We start from the raw sequence: 18,337 nt of genomic DNA, 5'->3' as shown, positions 1-18,337 counted from the left end.
CTCTGTCATTATCCTATAAAGCCATGTGTTTAGTTAGTTCTGCCAGCCCTCCTCCTTGTTGGAAAACGCAAACCCCTCGCACCTTGGCGTGCAGAACTCCTTCACGCCACCTCAGCGCACATGCAGCGTCCATAGCAGAGGTACAACGATCGCTCTCTTATTCGGGTCTGATCCTGGGCTGCACTCCCCGCCAAATGACGTGGCCCACTGATGCTGTGCCAGTTCATACCAGCTGAGGAAAAGAAAAGGCTCCCCTCCAACCTGCCGGTGCCATGCCCTCCCCTACTCCCCCTTGATGCTATCTGCAGAGCACCATCCTTTCAGGGCCGCAGGCAGAGGAGGGCTGTCCAGCTAGGAGTTTGTGCTCCCTGCCTGGTCCCTTTGGGGACAGGCTTGCTTGCGCTCCCACTGCGTAAGGACTTTCAATGGCAAAAGAGAAGACAGCTGATACTGTCACCACCGTGCATACAGCCAGGCATGGGTTTTGCTTTTGCAGTCTTAATGCTACACTCAGTATAGCAGAAGCAGGCAGGCACATGATCTCCCCGAAGGCAGGATCCAGTGTTACTGTAGAAACTGGCCACCAGCTTCTTTTGTAGCTAGCAGCTGTCACTGTGTGGTTACAGCCAAAGCGTGTCACTCCTACGGTGTCTGCAGGCTCTGGAGTTTGTTTCTGCTTCCGAATCCTCCGTGCTACAACTTGGCGATTAATTCTGCACCTTCTATCAAAGCGTGTTAAAATATTTCTGAATTGTATCTATTTTTAGAACCATTCTTGATTAATATTTGATGTTCTTTCCAGGTTTCATTTTCCTTCACCAATACTTCAAGGCGCAGAGGAGCTGGTAAAGGCATTGCCATGAAACCTAACTTGAAGCAATGGAAACAACTCATGCTATTTGGGATCTTTGCATGGGGTCTGCTTTTTCTGGTGATATTCATCTATTTTACAGATAGCAACACTGCTGAACCAGTTCCCAGTTCCTTTTCTTACATTGAAACTAAGAGGCTTCTGCCCCTTCAGGGCAAGCAGAGAGTCATCATGGGAGCCATACACGATCCATCATTCTCTGAAACCATTGATGGGAATGAGGTACTTCTTAGTGAAGATCTCTTAGGTACATTTAAATCGGGGACTGGAAGTATTAAGAAATGGACTGACTTGGAAGATGCATTTAGAAATGAAGATGAATTTTTTCCACCCCAGATAGGAAGAAAATCAAAAAGTGCTTTCTACCAAGTGAATGACGATTATTTATTTGCTGCTGGTCAGCCTCGGCCACACAACCACCTTCAAGAAATAGCAAAATTCATCTCAGCCGATGAGGATAATCCAAAAGTAAATATCTTACAGAACAACTGGAGTCATCAGAGAAGGATGAGGAGAAGGAGCACAAAGCACAGGAGAAGCCAGATGCTTGATGAATCTGATGACTGGGATGGGCTATATTCCACAATGTCGAAATCCTTTCTTTACAAGCTTTGGAAAGGGGATGTCTCTTCCAAGATGCTAAACCCTCGACTGCAGAAGGCAATGAAAGATTATTTGAGCACAAATAAGCACGGGGTGCGGTTCAAGGGGAAACGAAACTCCAAGTTGACCGGAGACCAGCTATTCTGCGAGCTAAAAGAAAGGGTGAATGTGAAAACAATAGATGGCAAGGAGGCTCCCTTCTCCACTCTTGGATGGGAAAAGCACGTTCCCCAAATTCCACTGGGCAAATTGTATACACATGGCTTTGGGAGCTGTGCCGTTGTTATGTCTGCTGGTGCAATACTGAACTCCTCTCTAGGGGATGAAATAGGTGGGTGAAATGCATCTGTTCACGTGCATCTCTATGTACATGCGTGTATTCATGTTTGTCTTTCAAAAGGTTCATTCTTCTCAAGCATAGGTCTGTAAAGCTTAGTTGTTCTCTCTCACCAGCATTACATGAGTGTGAGCTTATGGACTTCAGTGAAGCTGTTCCTTTTCAGGACAATATAACTGAAAGGAAAATCAGGCCTGAAGCCATAATTTGATTTAAAGAAAACAATGATGCCTTCTTATCATATTACAACTTATAGTATAAAGGAGCACCATTTTTATCAGATCTGCCATATTTGACATTTTGCTCCAACGTGTTTATTTCTTCAGCAGATGAGAGCCATGTTCAGGTTTTATTCCACAAAGCTGTGTTGTACCCATCTATATTTTGCAGTGGCTCATGGAGAAACTGCCTGTGGTGTTGCTATCCCAGACTGAGCTTTGTCTCCATGCCAAGAAGCAGTAGAGCATCCTCCTCTTCTCTTGCACGTTTAGAGTTCAGACATACAGAATTCAGACCTTTGAGCAGCCTCATGTGCTGAGGTCAAGTTCCCTGACCTCTTTTCCAAGAGTGAATTTAAATGAGTTGAAGTATCTCCTCCCGTTGTTTTTCCATTGCCGCACCGAGTCAGTGAGGTTGCAGGTGCTGAGATGTCAACGCCACACAGAATTCCCCACGTCAAGGTGGGAGTTTTGTGGTAGCTGTTCAGAAAGGGCTTGTGGAGCCATAAAACTAATCCAGGTCAGTTTTATTTTTTCTTTTCAAAAATGAGTGTTACTACTCATGTTAACATCTCAGTAGTTCTTCATTTTAGTAGTACACGTGCAGTATGCTAAAATGGTTGAAAGAAGGGTGAAATGTATGTCTCAAACTTACTTCTGGAGCAAGGAGAGTTATCTCCTTTAGCTCTCTATAAAAACCTTTTGATCTGCACTCATTAATCCTCCCATCTTCCAGGACTTCACATCCCAATACCTGCTTCATCACACTGTATCGTCTCTTTGACACAGATGGGTTTCCTTTAAATCTCTGGGCTCTATTTCAGCTGCTGTCATTATCAAACTACTCTAATAGGCTGCTAGCACAGCACGGGTGCTCGACTGTCCTGCAGCTAAAGTCACACGAGGGTAACCCTCAGTTTCACAGGATTTCTGTGATGTAGAAATCTTTGGGGTAAAAAAGCTTAACAGCTCCTCCCTTCTCCAATGTGTTAGCCTTGACTGAAACAAAATCTTCTGTCAGTGTTCCCCAGTACACCCAATTTACACCAGTATGGAGTAGTGCTGTACTGGAGAATCCATAGCACATCATGACATATTTACGTACTACAGCATGCATCATGACATATTTGCACACTCAGGTGCAGCCCAGGTGTGGACTTTGGTGCTTGACATGGTATCTGGGGCCCGTATGCTCCTGCATGTACCCATTTTCTTGGGAACACTCTGGGCACAGAAAGTTTATGCCATTCTCTGAGGAAGAGCTTTTGATTTAATTTAGTGGAAATTGTCGTCTGGTGCCACCTAAAGGGAGGAGATGCTGTTCTGTAAGGCCTACACAGAAGTTGTAGATCTCCTTCTATCTGTTGTACAGGGAAGTGTGTGGGGCAACAGGAGTCACGGAAGGTTTTTAATAAGTGTCCTCCAGGCCATGGGCAGGTACTTGTGACTGAGCAGAGAATTGGGGCCAGCTGACTGCTAAAAGCCATCCCAGAAGGGCCTGGTGCAAACCTATGGGTCTTAGTGGTCAGTGTGGCTCCTGGGAAGCGTTAAGATGCAGGAGACATTGTGCCAGTGTTTCCCACTTTGGAAAATGGAAGCTCCAGCATCTGATTGTATTATTATTCCTATGGGGAAGAAGTTCTGCTTCCCTTGCAGAGTCTAGACAGTGTGTGTTACAGCTGAGTTCTTGGCCATGCCTTCCCACCTCCCCTCTAGTCCTTGAAAAAGTGAGAAGAGCCTGACTGGGAAGAGAAGATCGGACTGTTCAAGATGCTCTTTCTCCCTGTGCATTCACAGCTGTAGAAGACTGTCCTCTCCCAGAGCTGGCAGCAGGGCTACCAGCTCTTGGTTGAAAATGCAAGCAAACCTGCCAGTTTGGAGGCACCTTGGGCAAGCGGTGGTGTATCCACAGAGGCACAGCCAAGTCAGCATCATTAGGGAGTGGGGAAGAACACCTCATGCATGAGTTCGGGTTTTTGGGCCATGGGCTGTACAGGCTTGGTTGATGAAGTTGCTGCAGGCAAAAGACTTTTACTATTTACCCTCCAGAAACAAAAAAAAAGGCTTGAGAGAGCAGCAGCAGAGGACCTTTCTCTTCATAGGCCTTTAGCTCCCTCTTCTGTGCTCCTATTAGAAACGCAGACAGAAATGTTAATTTGTGTCCTGCCTTTGGCCCTTCTCCCTCCCATCACTCTGATTGTTGGGGTTTTTTTGAATGAAACTAGATATGGAAATACTGTGCAAGAACAGCAAATACTCCCATCGTGATCATGCTATTTAATAGGATACCCAGTTATTTTGGCATCATCAGGAAGGGATCTGCACTCAAAACCCAAACGTTTGTATCTTTAAAATAGTTATCTCCAAATGCTTTGTAAGATTAAAATCAGTTGACTTAAACCCAGCTGTTATCAGTGTTAGGCTGTGTCCTGATCATATATTTTATGGTGAAGGAAAAGTGTTTACTCTTGATATGAAGAAACAGCATGAATAATGTTGGAAATGCAGCACACTGTCTCTCAAGTTATGAACCATACAATTCCCATTTCCCAACCCAATTCCCAGTTCTCAATCAACAGATTGTCAAAAAGTTGTCAAATGCAGTGCAAATTTATGTTCTTAACTTCATGCAGGTTTCAAGTATAAAGGACCTTTAGTTTTCTTTTCCTTCTCCAAAAATGTGGAGTACCTACAGCTTCTATTGACCTCATGTTCTCTAGCTCCTGTGCAATCAAGATGCTTACGTTCAGGCAGATGAAGGCTAGGTGTTGAGGCGAGGGTTATCCCTGCACAGGGACAGAGACAAAGCCTCCACTCCTCCTCAGCTTCTGAGGAGTTGGGCTCAGGTGACATTTGGCAAAAATCTCTCTTTTCTGATGCAACATGTTAAAGCAAACAAGTATGGCTGAGATCAGACTGCCGGCTTCATGTCACACAACATTTTCTTGTCTAGAGTACAAGAAGTGTGGAGTAAAGGTGTGAAAGGACGGAAGATCCTGGTTCGATAGGATCAGGGCTGAACTCCATTGTAGCATCTTGGTTATCTTTGGAAGCTTCTGCCTTCTCCATTTTTGAGCTGCAGACAACCACTGCTTCCATCGATAGAAGGGACAAACATAGACCAAATAGGGGACTATTGACAGGGACAGCATATTTCTGGGCAATGGATATAATGTCTTACTCTCCCTCACGCCTTTTGGGCTTTGAGATCCTCTTAAAAGAGGCTCTGGGAGAGTGATTATCTTTTATCCAGCAAAGGCTTGCACATAGTGTCTACCCTTGACCCATACTTGACCTATAGCTGCTTTCTATTCTGCATGACTCCAAGGTCAACAGCATGTGGGGAAACAACTCTGACAGTTCAGCTCTGTTAGATCGTTGCTACCGAGGGCTCCTCAGGTTTCTGTATGTGAGCAGGTTTGTGGGCTGACTTCTCTGCGGAGACTCTTTAGGACTTCTGCTGACCTTGAGAATAAGTACACGGTATGATTAATAGGTTTGGGGTAGTCTGATATTTTCAGGTATTATGAAATACCTTGAAGCACAAGCTTATTGTTAAGCATTTTTATACATTCAAATGTTCAATGAGATATCCTCACAATTAACATGCTTTTGCATGGAGTAATTCTTTGTGAATTTTGCAATAGAAATAGCAAGCAATTGTTTGTACTGGGTGTACTAATAACCTTCCTACACTAAGTTTATCCAATTAAGAGAAATATTTAATTATTGCAAGCTAAATTAATAGATGATTCTGTACTCTTTCTGGTGGATTTTAATAATGTTAATAATGTATGGCAGATGCAAGAGGATTTTTGTTTGCACATAGTAGAATGTTTATCATCCTTAGAATGTGAAGATTGGGAAAGATGTGTAAGTTTTACATTAGTTTAGATCATTTGTTTTACTTTACTGTTCTATATTACTAAGAGAAACAAATTACCCCCTCATTTATGCTCCTAGATTCTCATGATGCTGTTCTAAGATTTAATTCTGCTCCAACACGTGGCTATGAAAAAGATGTTGGAAATAAAACAACGATGCGGATCATTAACTCTCAGGTAAGATCTTCATTTTGTGAATTCAAGTCAATGTCACTTCCGTACAATATGACATTAAATTAATAACTTCTGAGAAAGTGTTGGGTAATCTGGGAAATAGCTAGTGATTTAACAGTCATGATGTAGAGCCGGTAAAAGTTCTCCCTTACAGGGATGTTCACACAGCTGTCCGTGTAGAGTGATTGCAGTAGTTACTTGATATCCTTGTTTCAAAGAATTGGTTTGTAAAGTTTCTCGTGTGTCCTACATCTGTAAAGGCTCTGCAGAATGGCAGAGCCGTCAGTACAGAAGACCTTCACCACACTGCCTCCGGGATCTTCACAAAGCCCGGGCTGTGGGGATCCCAAAGCTCTTTCTCTCATATTCTCCAGTTCCCCAATTATTTCCTCGCTGGAAGGCAAAAGAAGTGGGAACTGAGTTTCCTTCGTGCGTAACTTTAGACAAGTCATTGTTCTTGAAAAATTTGGAATGAACTAGTAAAAAACTTTAATGTGTACTGGATGTTATACGTAAGGTCAGTTTGTTCATCTGAATGGAAACAGAAAATGGAATTTTCTGCATATGGTTGTCAACAAATAATTGTGCATTGAGCTATAGTGACACCTTATGGTTAAGAGCAGTTTTTCAATTTTGAACAAAAATGAACTCTGGTCTTGGACAATCCAAGCTTCTTTCCTCTTTATGAAATGCAGCCAAAAAGCAACAACAGAATTACTGTGAAATTTTATGACATATTGAAATGATGAGTTTAGTTGGTCAACACCAGTAGAATGGTTGGCCATGTAGCATGCTCTATATATACTGATTCTTGCTGAATGAGAGCAAAATTCTTATTCATTCATTTTTTCTTCCTCTTCTTTGAGTGACTGCTCATGCAAAGTCCATCCTTGGTGGCTGTGTTCTCTGTGTGTAGAAGTTCTTGTTCTTTGCCACCAAAGAGAAGACTGTTCACTGCCATTCCTTTCATACTCATTTTGTAGCTGTTTGTGAGGCTGTAGGGCAGAGTAGATCTTTGAAGTGATCTGGGTCAAATATGCCCCCTGTCTTCTGCTCAGGGGAAGAAAGCAGAAATATCTTACTCTGGATTTAGTGCTGAAGTCAAGGTAGTGGAGAACATTGATCTTAATGTCATTTATTTTGCTACTTTTTTTTTTTAATTTTTTTGACTGTTACGTGTTTTACTGTTAGCCCAAATGTCCTGGTTGCTGACCATGCCTGAACTCCTGTGCCGGGCAAGGAGGAGGGCTTAGAAACTTTATTTAGTTGACTAGTCTCACTAGGCTCCCTGTAGGAGAAGAGAGAAATACCTCCAGGGAGTGATCTGGGCTTTGTTAGCTCCCCAGCGAATTCAGAGACTAAACGGGTAAATTAGCTGCTCTCTGCTGCTCTCTGCAGCAGGCTGGGGTCCTCCTGGCTCCTGGAGCTGCTGCAGAACACTCCCGCCAGGGTGGCAATGGAGGGTCCCATGGTCTTCTGTGCTGTGCTGTATGTTGCTTACTCTCCAAAAGGCCTCTCGGGAAAACAGGATACAGCTAAAATTCAGGCCAGGTCAGCTCATACAGCTTCCTCACAAACGTTTGCATTCTCACCACCTTTCTGCTCCTTCAAAGAGGTCAGAAGCCACCCATGATGCTCTGGCCACCTGCTGAGAAACTGGCCTTCCCCTCCTGGGAGAGAAGTCTGCGCAGCCCACTTGATAGAAGTTGCTTTCCTTACCAGTGCTGAAGATGAGTTACCCATACAGGTTTACTGACCCTCCTTCCCTCCTCACTGCTGGAAATTTCTGCGTTCAGTTGATTAAAAGGCTGCTGTGGCCCTCTTCTTCCCTCGTGTTTTCTGCTGTGAAAGCCCGAAGGATATGAAGGAAGCCAGTGCAGCCACAACAGATATTGTTATTCAAGAAGAAACTCATCTCATACATATGAATGCAGGCTCACTAAGAGCAAATTTGTGTGGACAACACCTCCAAAGGACTCTTGCTTACTGAAAGGCAAGAGTCCTTTGTGTGATAACTGTGGAACCGAGCTTTTAAAAGCTTGACCTTTTGGTCTGTTTACTTAGTACTCTCAAAAAAGGAGTTTACATGTTCTCAGGCAAAAACTGCTCTGAGAAATGGAGTTGGGGATGCTGATGGCAGCACGACTAATTCTGTTCTTGTTGTAGAAGGCTGATGGAAAGTCATTAAGCTCAAAGTTTATGGTAGGAAGAATATTGCTATGGTAACAATATTATTTTTCTGAGGAAAAATATGCATAATCAAATATGGCTCATTGGATCCTAAAGGGAAATGAAAATTAGTATGAATTTATTTGTCTGGGATGTTGATTAGTTTAACAGCTGGAGCCAAATTCATGCTGTTTCAACCAATGCTGGAACCATTCAGCTCAATCCTGCCTGAGATTGGATGCACCAGGGATCAGGGAGATCTGGTTGGGCATGGAGGGTCCAGGAAGGGATAAACCAGCAGGAGTGAAAAGGAAACTTCCAGTGGGGCAGGAGGATCAGGCAGAGTACCAGGAGATGCGGGAGGGAGTTGTATGAGAACAGTAGATCAGAGCAATATGGCAGTTCCTTCAAAAATAGCCCTATCACATGTCTGTTCATGGAATTATTTTTTCTAGCTATACCAGCTTTTACAGTCATGGTCTAATTTGTCTTTTTGGAGTTAGTTGAAATGAAACTGTCTTGCTGTTAAAATGAGAAAGCAACCAAAATGGGGGGGACCAGGAGAAAAAAAAAAAGACATTATCCTTGGGGGCTGTAGCCTTTCAAAAAAGGCTGCTCTGTGCCCAAGAAGAGGATCCTGTGGGCAGGCTGCAATGGAATAGCTTTCGTTTTCAAGTTCCAGAATACACAGTAGTGTTGATATACAATTATGCAACATCTCAAGTGGTCCGATCACATCCCTCACAGATGGAGAGTAATTCAGCTACTGCTACTTCAAACTGTCATGAGTGCTGTTTATGGCTAAGCTCCTTTTGATATATTTTTTTTAACAAAACAAGATGCTTAAAGTCAACCAGAATTAAAGCAGAACAAACAGCAGTGTGGGGAGGACTGTTCATTTTAGAGAAGGATTTTGCCATTTTTCTGGATCCCACTTGTTTTTAACACTGTGCAATTCCTTACATCTGTGTTTACAGATCCTCACGAACCCAAACCATCACTTTGTCGACAGCTCCTTGTACAAAGATGTTATCTTAGTAGCTTGGGATCCTGCCCCCTACTCTGCAAATCTGAACGTGGTAAGATATCTGCTTGGACCTTTCTTCCCAATCAGTCTGAAAGCACTGGAGAAAATGAGTGTATTTAGTACTGCAGCCTCTTGGTTCTCACTTGTCACAGTGAACCCCAAAGTCTACTATTTCTACGTGAATTGGACAAAATTGCTTTCTTGGTCAAAAGCTTTTTAGTAGGCAGCACTTGTACTGGAATGGGCTGCTCTGAGATGTTAGGATAGAGGGATGATGGGGGTTTTTTGATAAAATGTTGCTATTTTCACATAACAGTGAGTTTTCTGTGTGTTTGCCAAGGAGAGAACATTGCTAGATTTCAGAAATAGGTTTTATCAAGAAAGATGAAGAATTGCATCCATTTTTTCCCACCTTCCCCTCTGCCTTCCCAGACGAAATACAACACCCTAATGAAATGTCTTTTGGCGCCTTCCCCATTTCTCAGGCCTCCTCCCCACTAATCTTGCCTTTGCGTCCACTCCCCCAGAGCCATCTGTGCCCCACCGCCCACCCCCTCGCTGAGAGCAGCAGACGTCCATCTGGTTGTCACTGGGGGAGTCTCTGCTTTGGCTGGTGCTGCAGCTCCAGCGGACCACTTGATCTGATGGTTCTTGGCAGGGGGAGCTCAGAGCTGAGCAGGCTGCAGAGTACAAAAGTAAACCTTCATCTGCTGAACTCCCTTAGCAACAGATGCCAGAGGCTGCCTGTCTCCTACGCAGGCTGCCGTCAGCCTGCTTCACCTGCTGCTGCTGCCGCCAGCAGGGACAGGGACACTTTCAGAGGAAGATTCACCCAGGTCTTGCGTCAAGGCTCTTTGAACCCCTTGTTTAGCGCGGACCTGTGAGTGGGAGATGAGGTTGGCTCGTCCCGCTGCAGTGAATCACTTCTTGGGAGTTTCCGTATGAAGAAAAGAAGCAGAATAGCCCAGGGTGAGGACTGGCTTTCTAGGAGAAGCATCCACCAGTGCAGGCTGCTTTACTACCTTTGCTTTTGTTCTGAGGAACCCTAATGAAACTAGTCCACGTTATTTTGCATGTGGTGTTCAAACCACACCGGATACCATAAGATTATAAAAATTCTTACTTTTTTCCTCCCAGTGGTATAAGAAGCCAGACTACAATCTGTTCACTCCCTATGTACAGCATCGCAGGAAGAATCCAAACCAGCCGTTTTACATTCTCCATCCAAAGTTTATATGGCAGCTCTGGGACATCATTCAGGAGAACACTAAAGAGAAGATACAGCCCAACCCTCCTTCTTCAGGTTTTATTGGTAGGTGTATCAAAGAGAGGCCCGGTCGACATGTTAGATTAAAAAAAAATAAATTGTAAATGTGTACATTGCATGAGGATCAAGTCCATATACATGTACTGTTTGTTCTTGGTGCTCTATACAGAAACACTGACTAGCTAAAACACATAGTATGAGAACTGAAACAGTTGGGTGAATTTAATGTTCTGCTTTCTTGCCCTTTGCATCCATAGTATGCATACCAGATTTATAAAACATACATCTGTGAGAAATTTGTATTATTCCATAGTAATTTATCTACTCAATTCTGAAGTTCTTTGTTGGGGTCATAGAGCAGAGATGCATCAGACAAGCGAAAGCGTATGGCAGATCATACAGAGAGGGTGAAATCACTGATGCAGTCTGACAGGCCAAGCGGTATTCCCTACACAGGTCAAGGAACGGGATTTCCTATGCCCTGTGGTGGCTTCCTGTGCTCAGTCTGAAAGTGCCCAAAGTATTCCCCTTCTTCTTACACTCAAAGGAATAGAGTTTCACTGTACTTTTTGGTCCTTCCTTAGCTTTTCTTGGGGGTAATTTGGCACTCTGCCCATAGTTCATACAACATAACGACTTATCTGATGCATAGTGGGTCCCAATTGTAAATCTCTAAAGCATGCAAGTAACCAGAGTGGCAAGGCTGGATCTTCTTTGCTCATGCTTCTAGACACACAGGGCAATAGAACTCCACATACCATCTTCCACTTTGGAAACTGCATCCTTTCCTTCTTGACATTGTGATACTGGTCTGCGTATTTGCTGCAGGCAGAAAATGCTCTTTATCATTCTTTCTATCTGAATCTGAAAGTGAAGATACCTGAGATTACACCTGACACGGGAAGGCCAGTTCGGAGCACTTATCTTGGGCTCTGTGTACAGTAGTGACATCCCATGATATTGTGGAGCCCACCAAAGGCCTTAGGAAGGGTGCTGAGGCTCTCAGAGGGATGGCATAAAGGTGTCTGGGAGATACCCATCTATGACCTGAGTGGGTTGTGCTTACCTGGAGTATGAGTGGAAAGAAGAGGAGGAGGCAGCCTTGTGCGTTGGAGGAGGATGGCTTGGCAGTTGGTTACTTCTTGAAGTGAGATTTTTTGGAACCTGCTTGTGAAAATTCATAAGGAGAAGTCTGCTCATGTGGAATGATGTCACCACAGCATTCACATTTTGTAAAAGCATTTCTTGGAGTAATGTTGTTGATAAAAATAGGTTAACAGCTGCTGATCGTAAGAATAGCGAAGAGGATCATTGTGCTGTCACTCTGTACTTCCACCATATATAAGAAACACTTCAAAGGCTTTCTTTGAAGAAGTGGAGTTAATTTCACTGTAAGAATAGAACAGTAATCTTCAACCCCAAATCTAAATGTTCCTGACAAAAAATACCCTTCAAGCAGAGAATGCTTTGAAAATATAAATCATTAAACAAGCAAAAACATTAACAACAAAAGCTGTACAGATAAATATAGTCTGTGTGTGTACAGATGCAAATTTGGTTCCTTCACCTCTACTGGGAATTTTATTTATATTGCTCTTTTCTAAAGGAGATGCTTAGACATTTTGGTAATGCTATTAATAGCTTTGAGAAAACAAGGCAGTAAGATAAGCTTATTGGGAGTCATATCCACCTCATTTGATAACTAGCTACTGTTCTTATAGATGCATTTTAAATATTTTAATAGGGAGAGGCTTCCTATTTTAGTAACCTTATTAAATGGATGTCTATGCATTGCACATGTAACATAATATAAACTGGGACACAGCACAGAAACAGCAACTGTGTATTGTCAAAGGTGGACATAAAGGGCAAGATAAAGCATAAAAAATATAATACAGCTTGGCAGATACCTGAAAAGTCATGTTGGTCTTCAGATCAGGTATCTCTCAACAACTCATGCAGCAAATACCCAGTTGGAACTGAAGCTGGCAGACGCAACTGCGTGCGCCTGTATGAAAGGCGTATCCTGAATATCAAGCCGATTCTTACAAAATCTATAAAATTATTTCCTATAAAATTAATAGGAAGAATGGGTAAGTGATGACCATCATAAACCATGAGTGTCTTAATTTCAACAAGATATGGGAAAATGGTTTATTAAATGGCCACACAGCTAATATCACTGTGCTCAAAACAGCCATGTGAAGGAAGATGGGCTGTTGTTAAAGAGAGGATATGAATTTTCACAGGCAGAGGGACCTGTGTCCCTGAATCTAAACTCTTTATAGCAGACACCACAGTGATTTCTTTCAGGATGTCGGGTATCTTTTAGGGTGGTCTTAGACTGTTCCTTCAGTAATTACTTTTTTTCACCTGACAATAGTATCTATTTCTGCCACTTAGCGCTATTTATAAGAAACTGAGTCTTCCCAAAGGGAGGATGCTTGGTGGAATGTGTTCTCACGGTGTTCTTCTGCAGCAGTGAGTCACCATCCTTCAGCGGTGACTGATGTCAGGGGAATCTTTTAACATTGTTAATAGCTGTATTAAAGTACTTAAGTCACAATATTATTAAGTCTCTTGGAAAAGGGGCCAGTGGGTCATTTGTGGGGAAGAAGTGGTCTTTTGCACGCTGAGACTTTAGGGGAATGAGAGAATGAGAAGAGGTAGGATCTTTTCCCCTGGTCTCTCCACCGCATGAGAGCTAGTGAGAAGAATGTTTTTCTGCTTCCTTTGGGTTAAGGGATGCCCTGTGTCGGCCTAAGTCCCTCCTGGAGCCCCTGGTTCCCCAAAACCCTATGTACATTAGCTCTGTGCCGGCATGTTGGTAAGGAGAGGCAGCAGCACGGCAGTAGTGGGTGGTTGGGGTGAGGGAAGCCTAGCGCATCCCAGCTGCAGAGGAGGGGAGAGGAGGGGATGGGGAGAGAAGCGTGGCACAGAGTGGGGCTGGTTGTGCTCAACAGGTTACATACAAAATAAGACACAGGTCTAGAATGCTTTAGTAATATGGCATTTTGTGTACACTCACTGTTTAAAGCCTTTTAAATATGTCACTGCTTCCGGCCACTTCTGAGATGGTAACATACAGCACACAGGCACTATGGCGGTCTAAAACCAGGTGAGATGAATATTACCCAACACAGATCAGCTTCCTCCAAGAAGACTTCTAACCTGTAAATGTTTCTGTCTTCGGTTTTCTTCTAAACAGCGTGTCAACTCGCAGCAGCCCATCTGTCACGGGTGTCAGGCCGCACCTTAACAACGCTACACGCAGACCCACATCTGACTGCAGTCTTTTCCGCTAAATTTGTTATTACTTGAACATTGTTTTCTGCCCAACCTAGTGACAGGTGTAAGTTCAGGACGTCGTTGAATGTAGGCTGAACTCATTGCCTGTCAAATCGCGTCCCGTTTGCTAGGTTTTTCTGGAGCTATACCATGTCTAGGAAGAATTAGCTTAGCATAGTTAAGTCATCCTTTATTGTGGTATTTTCTAGTGGATCCATCTCAAAGGCTATGAATAATCACCAAGAAAACACAGAGATTGTTGGTTTGGGGTTTGTTTTTTGTGGGGAAAGGTTCACCAGGGTAAAACAAACCTTTTATTTTAATCTAGGAGTCTTTTTTGGCTTGTTTTCTGAGACACTCGTGTAGACTTTCCCTGGCTCGTAACTTTGCCTTAGGTGGCATGTCATATCTGAGCTAATGTCACTTCTCATTATAAATTATTTAGTCTTTGTCTCCCCAATCTAATCCTTAGATGAGCTTTGAGAATCCGTTCTTGCATATTTTTGCATCATTTTTGCAGCTGCCACCTTCATGCTTTTAAACAAAACTCTGCACAGTATTCTCATCATCTTGCATTAGCGTTAGGCAATTGCCATGGTGGCTTTTTGCAGTTGAATTTGTTGGTTCACATTTGGCTGAAAATTGGGTTTGTTAAATGAGTACTGATATGTTTACATCTTGTCTTGGACTTTGATCTACTGCATTTTTCTCAGAAGAAATGTAACCACCCAACCACCAAATCTCAGATTTGGATTCCATTGGCAAATCCTAAATTGACAGTTGAGAAAAAGTCACTGTTATTAAGGAAGGATTTTCCCTATCTTTTGGCAGCAGAAATAAGTGTTACCTGTTCACTTCCTATTAATACATTTTCCACTGTGAAGTAAAAACTCAGTCTTCCTCCCCTCTATCTGAACATATCAAAGCTCAGTTTTTAATTGAGGCTGATGGTGTATAAATCGGCAGTCTCTATTTTTACCATTCTGCTAAAGAAAACTGTTCCCATAGCCTCCTTGGTAGCCTGTTTCAACAACCTAGTTCTAACCTTACATTTTTGTTGTCTGAAGACTAAGACTAAAACTGCTCCCTTGAGTTTCTTGAGCATTGGATGGGATGGTACATTAGCATTTGGAAAGTTTGGGGGCTTTTTAATAATGCCTAGACTATATACAGACTTTTCTATAAAGATTTTGCTCCGGTCCCTTGTTTACTCTCTGCATTTGCCATGAATTTCTACTTAGTGTAGTCCCTCGGTATGCTTTGCTAGTTTATCTCTTCTGAGGTGGTTCTACTTGAAATTCATATTTGTATACCCTTATATACCCAGCAGCTTTTGTCTTTTTAAAAAGCTAGTTGAAAGCTCTGTGGTAGTCCTTCTTTTTTTTCTTTTGTTCTTTTTTTTTTTTTTAACTCCCAAATCAAAAGGTGCTCTATGTAAATTTTTACATTTTAGGTTGTCTGTGTAGGTGGTAGCCTTTGCTATGTGTTGTAGCTTTTAGCGTAGCACATGAACCACTGAACACAAAATAACTAAGCCCAGATTACTTTATTGTCGGAAGAAAGAAAGGCTTGTTTGAAGCTTTACAGTTGACATTACAGATTTAACAGTTATGCGTCAGTAATAGTTGATAACATTATTTTAATTTTCATTTGCATGCATGGAGACAATAGTACAAGCAAGACTATCATTACACTGCAACATTAGCAGATCATTGTGTGACTAAGAACTTAAATTTAAAATGGCTTCAGAGAGCATGTGGAATAGAAGAATGCAGCTGATCTCCAGCTCTGCTTAGAAAAAATACACTTGCATGAACCGAAAGAAACAATTTGACATATTAAGAGTTGCCTTTATTACTGTTACTTACTCAGCTGTTTGCCAGCAGTTGGTGAAGGAACAGAATAGTGCTTACTTTTTCCAGCTCAGTCTTGTTCAAGTATTATCAGACAGATAAATAATACCTCCAAATACATAAGCTTTAAATTCTTATTCTAATAAAAAGCACTCTGAAATCTGAGCATCTCCTACTTCCTGAAATACAGAGATAAAAGAGCAAACTCTCCTCTTACAGCACCCCAAATCACGTAAAAAGAATCTTTACTATTCTAGTGTATCACCCAAATTTGAATAATACATTTAAAATTATATGATATTACTGGTCAGCATTTTCCAGTCTATGCTCATATTACAGAATACATTGTTGTGATTAATGTATGGCTTTTTGCATTCAGTATTAAGTGATAAATACATCATTTGCTAGGTCTACTATATAATGCAAGTATCTATACATTAAAGATTGCAAGTGTTGCACAATTTATTAAGCTTAGGTAGAGGGCCATTTGGTGACAATTAAATTCCTTAATAAATACTTGCTTTTCTTGTGGTTAGTATTTGTCATAGTTCATGAACTAAACAGAGGTAAAAGAACACTTTTTTAGAAACATAGTATTTTAAAAACCCAGAGCTACATTTACTATATGTTCCAAAGAATAACTGAGGCACTGTACGTTTTGAACTGTACGTTCCAAATGTTTTATGTTTATTTACAATGCTTTCAAGTGTACAGATTATTAAACATAAACTTACTAGCGTGTCTAGCTAAATTCTTTTCTGTAACTAAATTTGTGGTGGGTGTGAAATGAAACGCATTATGAGTATAATAATCAGATTATGTGTATTTAAATGTTTTCAGCATCTCTTACATTTTGTTAAAATTATGCTGAATTCTTGCTGAATGTTTGAATTACACTTATTATTCTAGATGCTTTCATACAGCATCTGTTGTATTCAGGTATATTAAACTATATTTTATTTACTGGTAAACTAGAGAACATTCTTTTTAAATTAGTGTGCTAACCTCAAAGCCTTATTGTACTGTACACAAGATGCATGTTGGAAATTCAAAACCTCTTGAGTCATTAAAATTTCCAAGAACAAATTGAAAAACATTTTCTCCTTTTGATTAGAATCCGTAGTATATGTTCATTTGTATAAAACATCCATGCAAAGAATTTAATCTTAATTTAATTCTGGTTTAAATGTTTTCAGTGCAGATTGTAAAAGCTCAAGAGTTTATTTGTGACGACTGGACTGAGTTTAAACCATACCCAGCACTTCCTGACAGCATAGATGTCTGCCAAATAGGAGGAAAAAAAGTAACACCTCTTTCTAAGGATTTTGAAATACTAATATATAATATTTTGAAATACATCATACTTTATTAGCATCTAATCTTGTACTGTTATAACAAACTTGCAGGTTGACTGTTTCTCTGACAGCTACATAATTTCTTTGGAATGATATATTTTAAAAATAATATTCTATGCTCACAATCCTTTTTTTTTTTTTTTTTTTTTTTTTTTCCAATGCAGTATTCAGGAACATTGCCATTCAACTATAAAACATTCATAAAGCACATCTTTGAATGATCTACTATGAAACAACTTTTCTCCACACAGGCAGAATTACTCTGCATTTTTCCATTTTCACAGTTGTAATTCCAAATGGGACTTTTGAAAATCCAGCAAGGGTATTAGAATTCGAGTGGCTTATACAGAAATATCTTCAGTTGTGATTTTGAGCGTATGGTTGCACCAGTCATGTTTGCTAAAGCTAAAACCATGCCAGATACCCTGACTTTTTCCTTACTATGAAATTTAGATTGGATATTTAAGATCTAAAAGTTTTAAAGCTTAAGCATCAGACGTGGAGGAGATCAGGTCTGATGGTCATTCGCTGGTTTCAGAGTCATGCCTACAATATTATGCCTGCACACTTCAGTAAACTTCTGAAAAGGTTCAACAGCTCCATTTCCATCCTTGGAGATACTCAGAACTGGGCTGGACAGGACCCCGAGCAATCTGATCTCACTTCCAAGTTGTCCCTGCTCTGAGGGGACTCCGAACTGCCCGCACAGTTCCTTCCAGACCCCTCCACAGATCTCATGGCAACGTCATCACGCAGACTGGCAATATTTCTGCTGGTTTGTACTGGAGCTTAACGGGTTATTGACCAATTTCCCTAGGCACAATAGTAATACTGCTACTACTAGATTAATCCAATTAATTTAATCTAGTGTTTACTGAGCTTTCTTAGGGCCACTGATAAAAGCAGACTTTGCGTCATGCCCCATGGACTTCTCTCAGCATTCATTCTAAGGAGTACTTCACCCTTTTTTGATGTTTGCATGCCATAGATAGCCTATAGGCTTTGCCTTTCAGGTTTTACTTTTTCGTAAGTTGTGCGTGTCCTCTGGCCTTCCCTAAATACTTTGTAATTCTCTGTTTTCACTCCTATTTCTCTATGTTAATCCTTATGAGTGTAAAAAAAGCCATCTTCTCTTAGCTTAATGTTGCACGTAAAACAGATTTCTTTTTGTGGTCCACGGCTAGGTCAGTCAGAGAGCAGGACTCATGCCACCTAGCTTTAGATGCCTCCAGTGCAGGTCTGTATTTGTGTTAGTCAGCTTCAGACTTACTAGAGCAAAAAAACCAGGCAC

At 41.5% G+C, this 18,337-nt stretch overlaps 1 protein-coding gene across 6 annotated transcripts in view; it reads left to right on the top strand.

The window, feature by feature from the left end:
• ST6GAL2 (ST6 beta-galactoside alpha-2,6-sialyltransferase 2) overlaps nt 1–18,337 on the top strand; it is a 55,470-nt gene that overhangs the window by 25,753 nt on the left and 11,380 nt on the right. For 5 of the 6 annotated variants that reach the window (XM_075739202.1, XM_075739194.1, XM_075739217.1 and 2 more), the window contains 4 exons: nt 803–1,805; nt 5,993–6,090; nt 9,234–9,335; nt 10,421–10,595. In XM_075739202.1, coding sequence (XP_075595317.1) covers nt 803–1,805; nt 5,993–6,090; nt 9,234–9,335; nt 10,421–10,595 — 1,378 coding nt within the window. The remainder of the gene's footprint in view (nt 1–802; nt 1,806–5,992; nt 6,091–9,233; nt 9,336–10,420; nt 10,596–18,337) is intronic. The other variant, XM_075739221.1, reaches the window with a different exon arrangement.

Source organism: Balearica regulorum, chromosome 1 (assembly GCF_011004875.1).
Source record: "Balearica regulorum gibbericeps isolate bBalReg1 chromosome 1, bBalReg1.pri, whole genome shotgun sequence".
Lineage (NCBI taxonomy): Eukaryota > Metazoa > Chordata > Aves > Gruiformes > Gruidae > Balearica > Balearica regulorum.
Note: the sequence above shows the minus strand (reverse complement) of the source record. Positions and strands in the feature narration are given on the sequence as shown.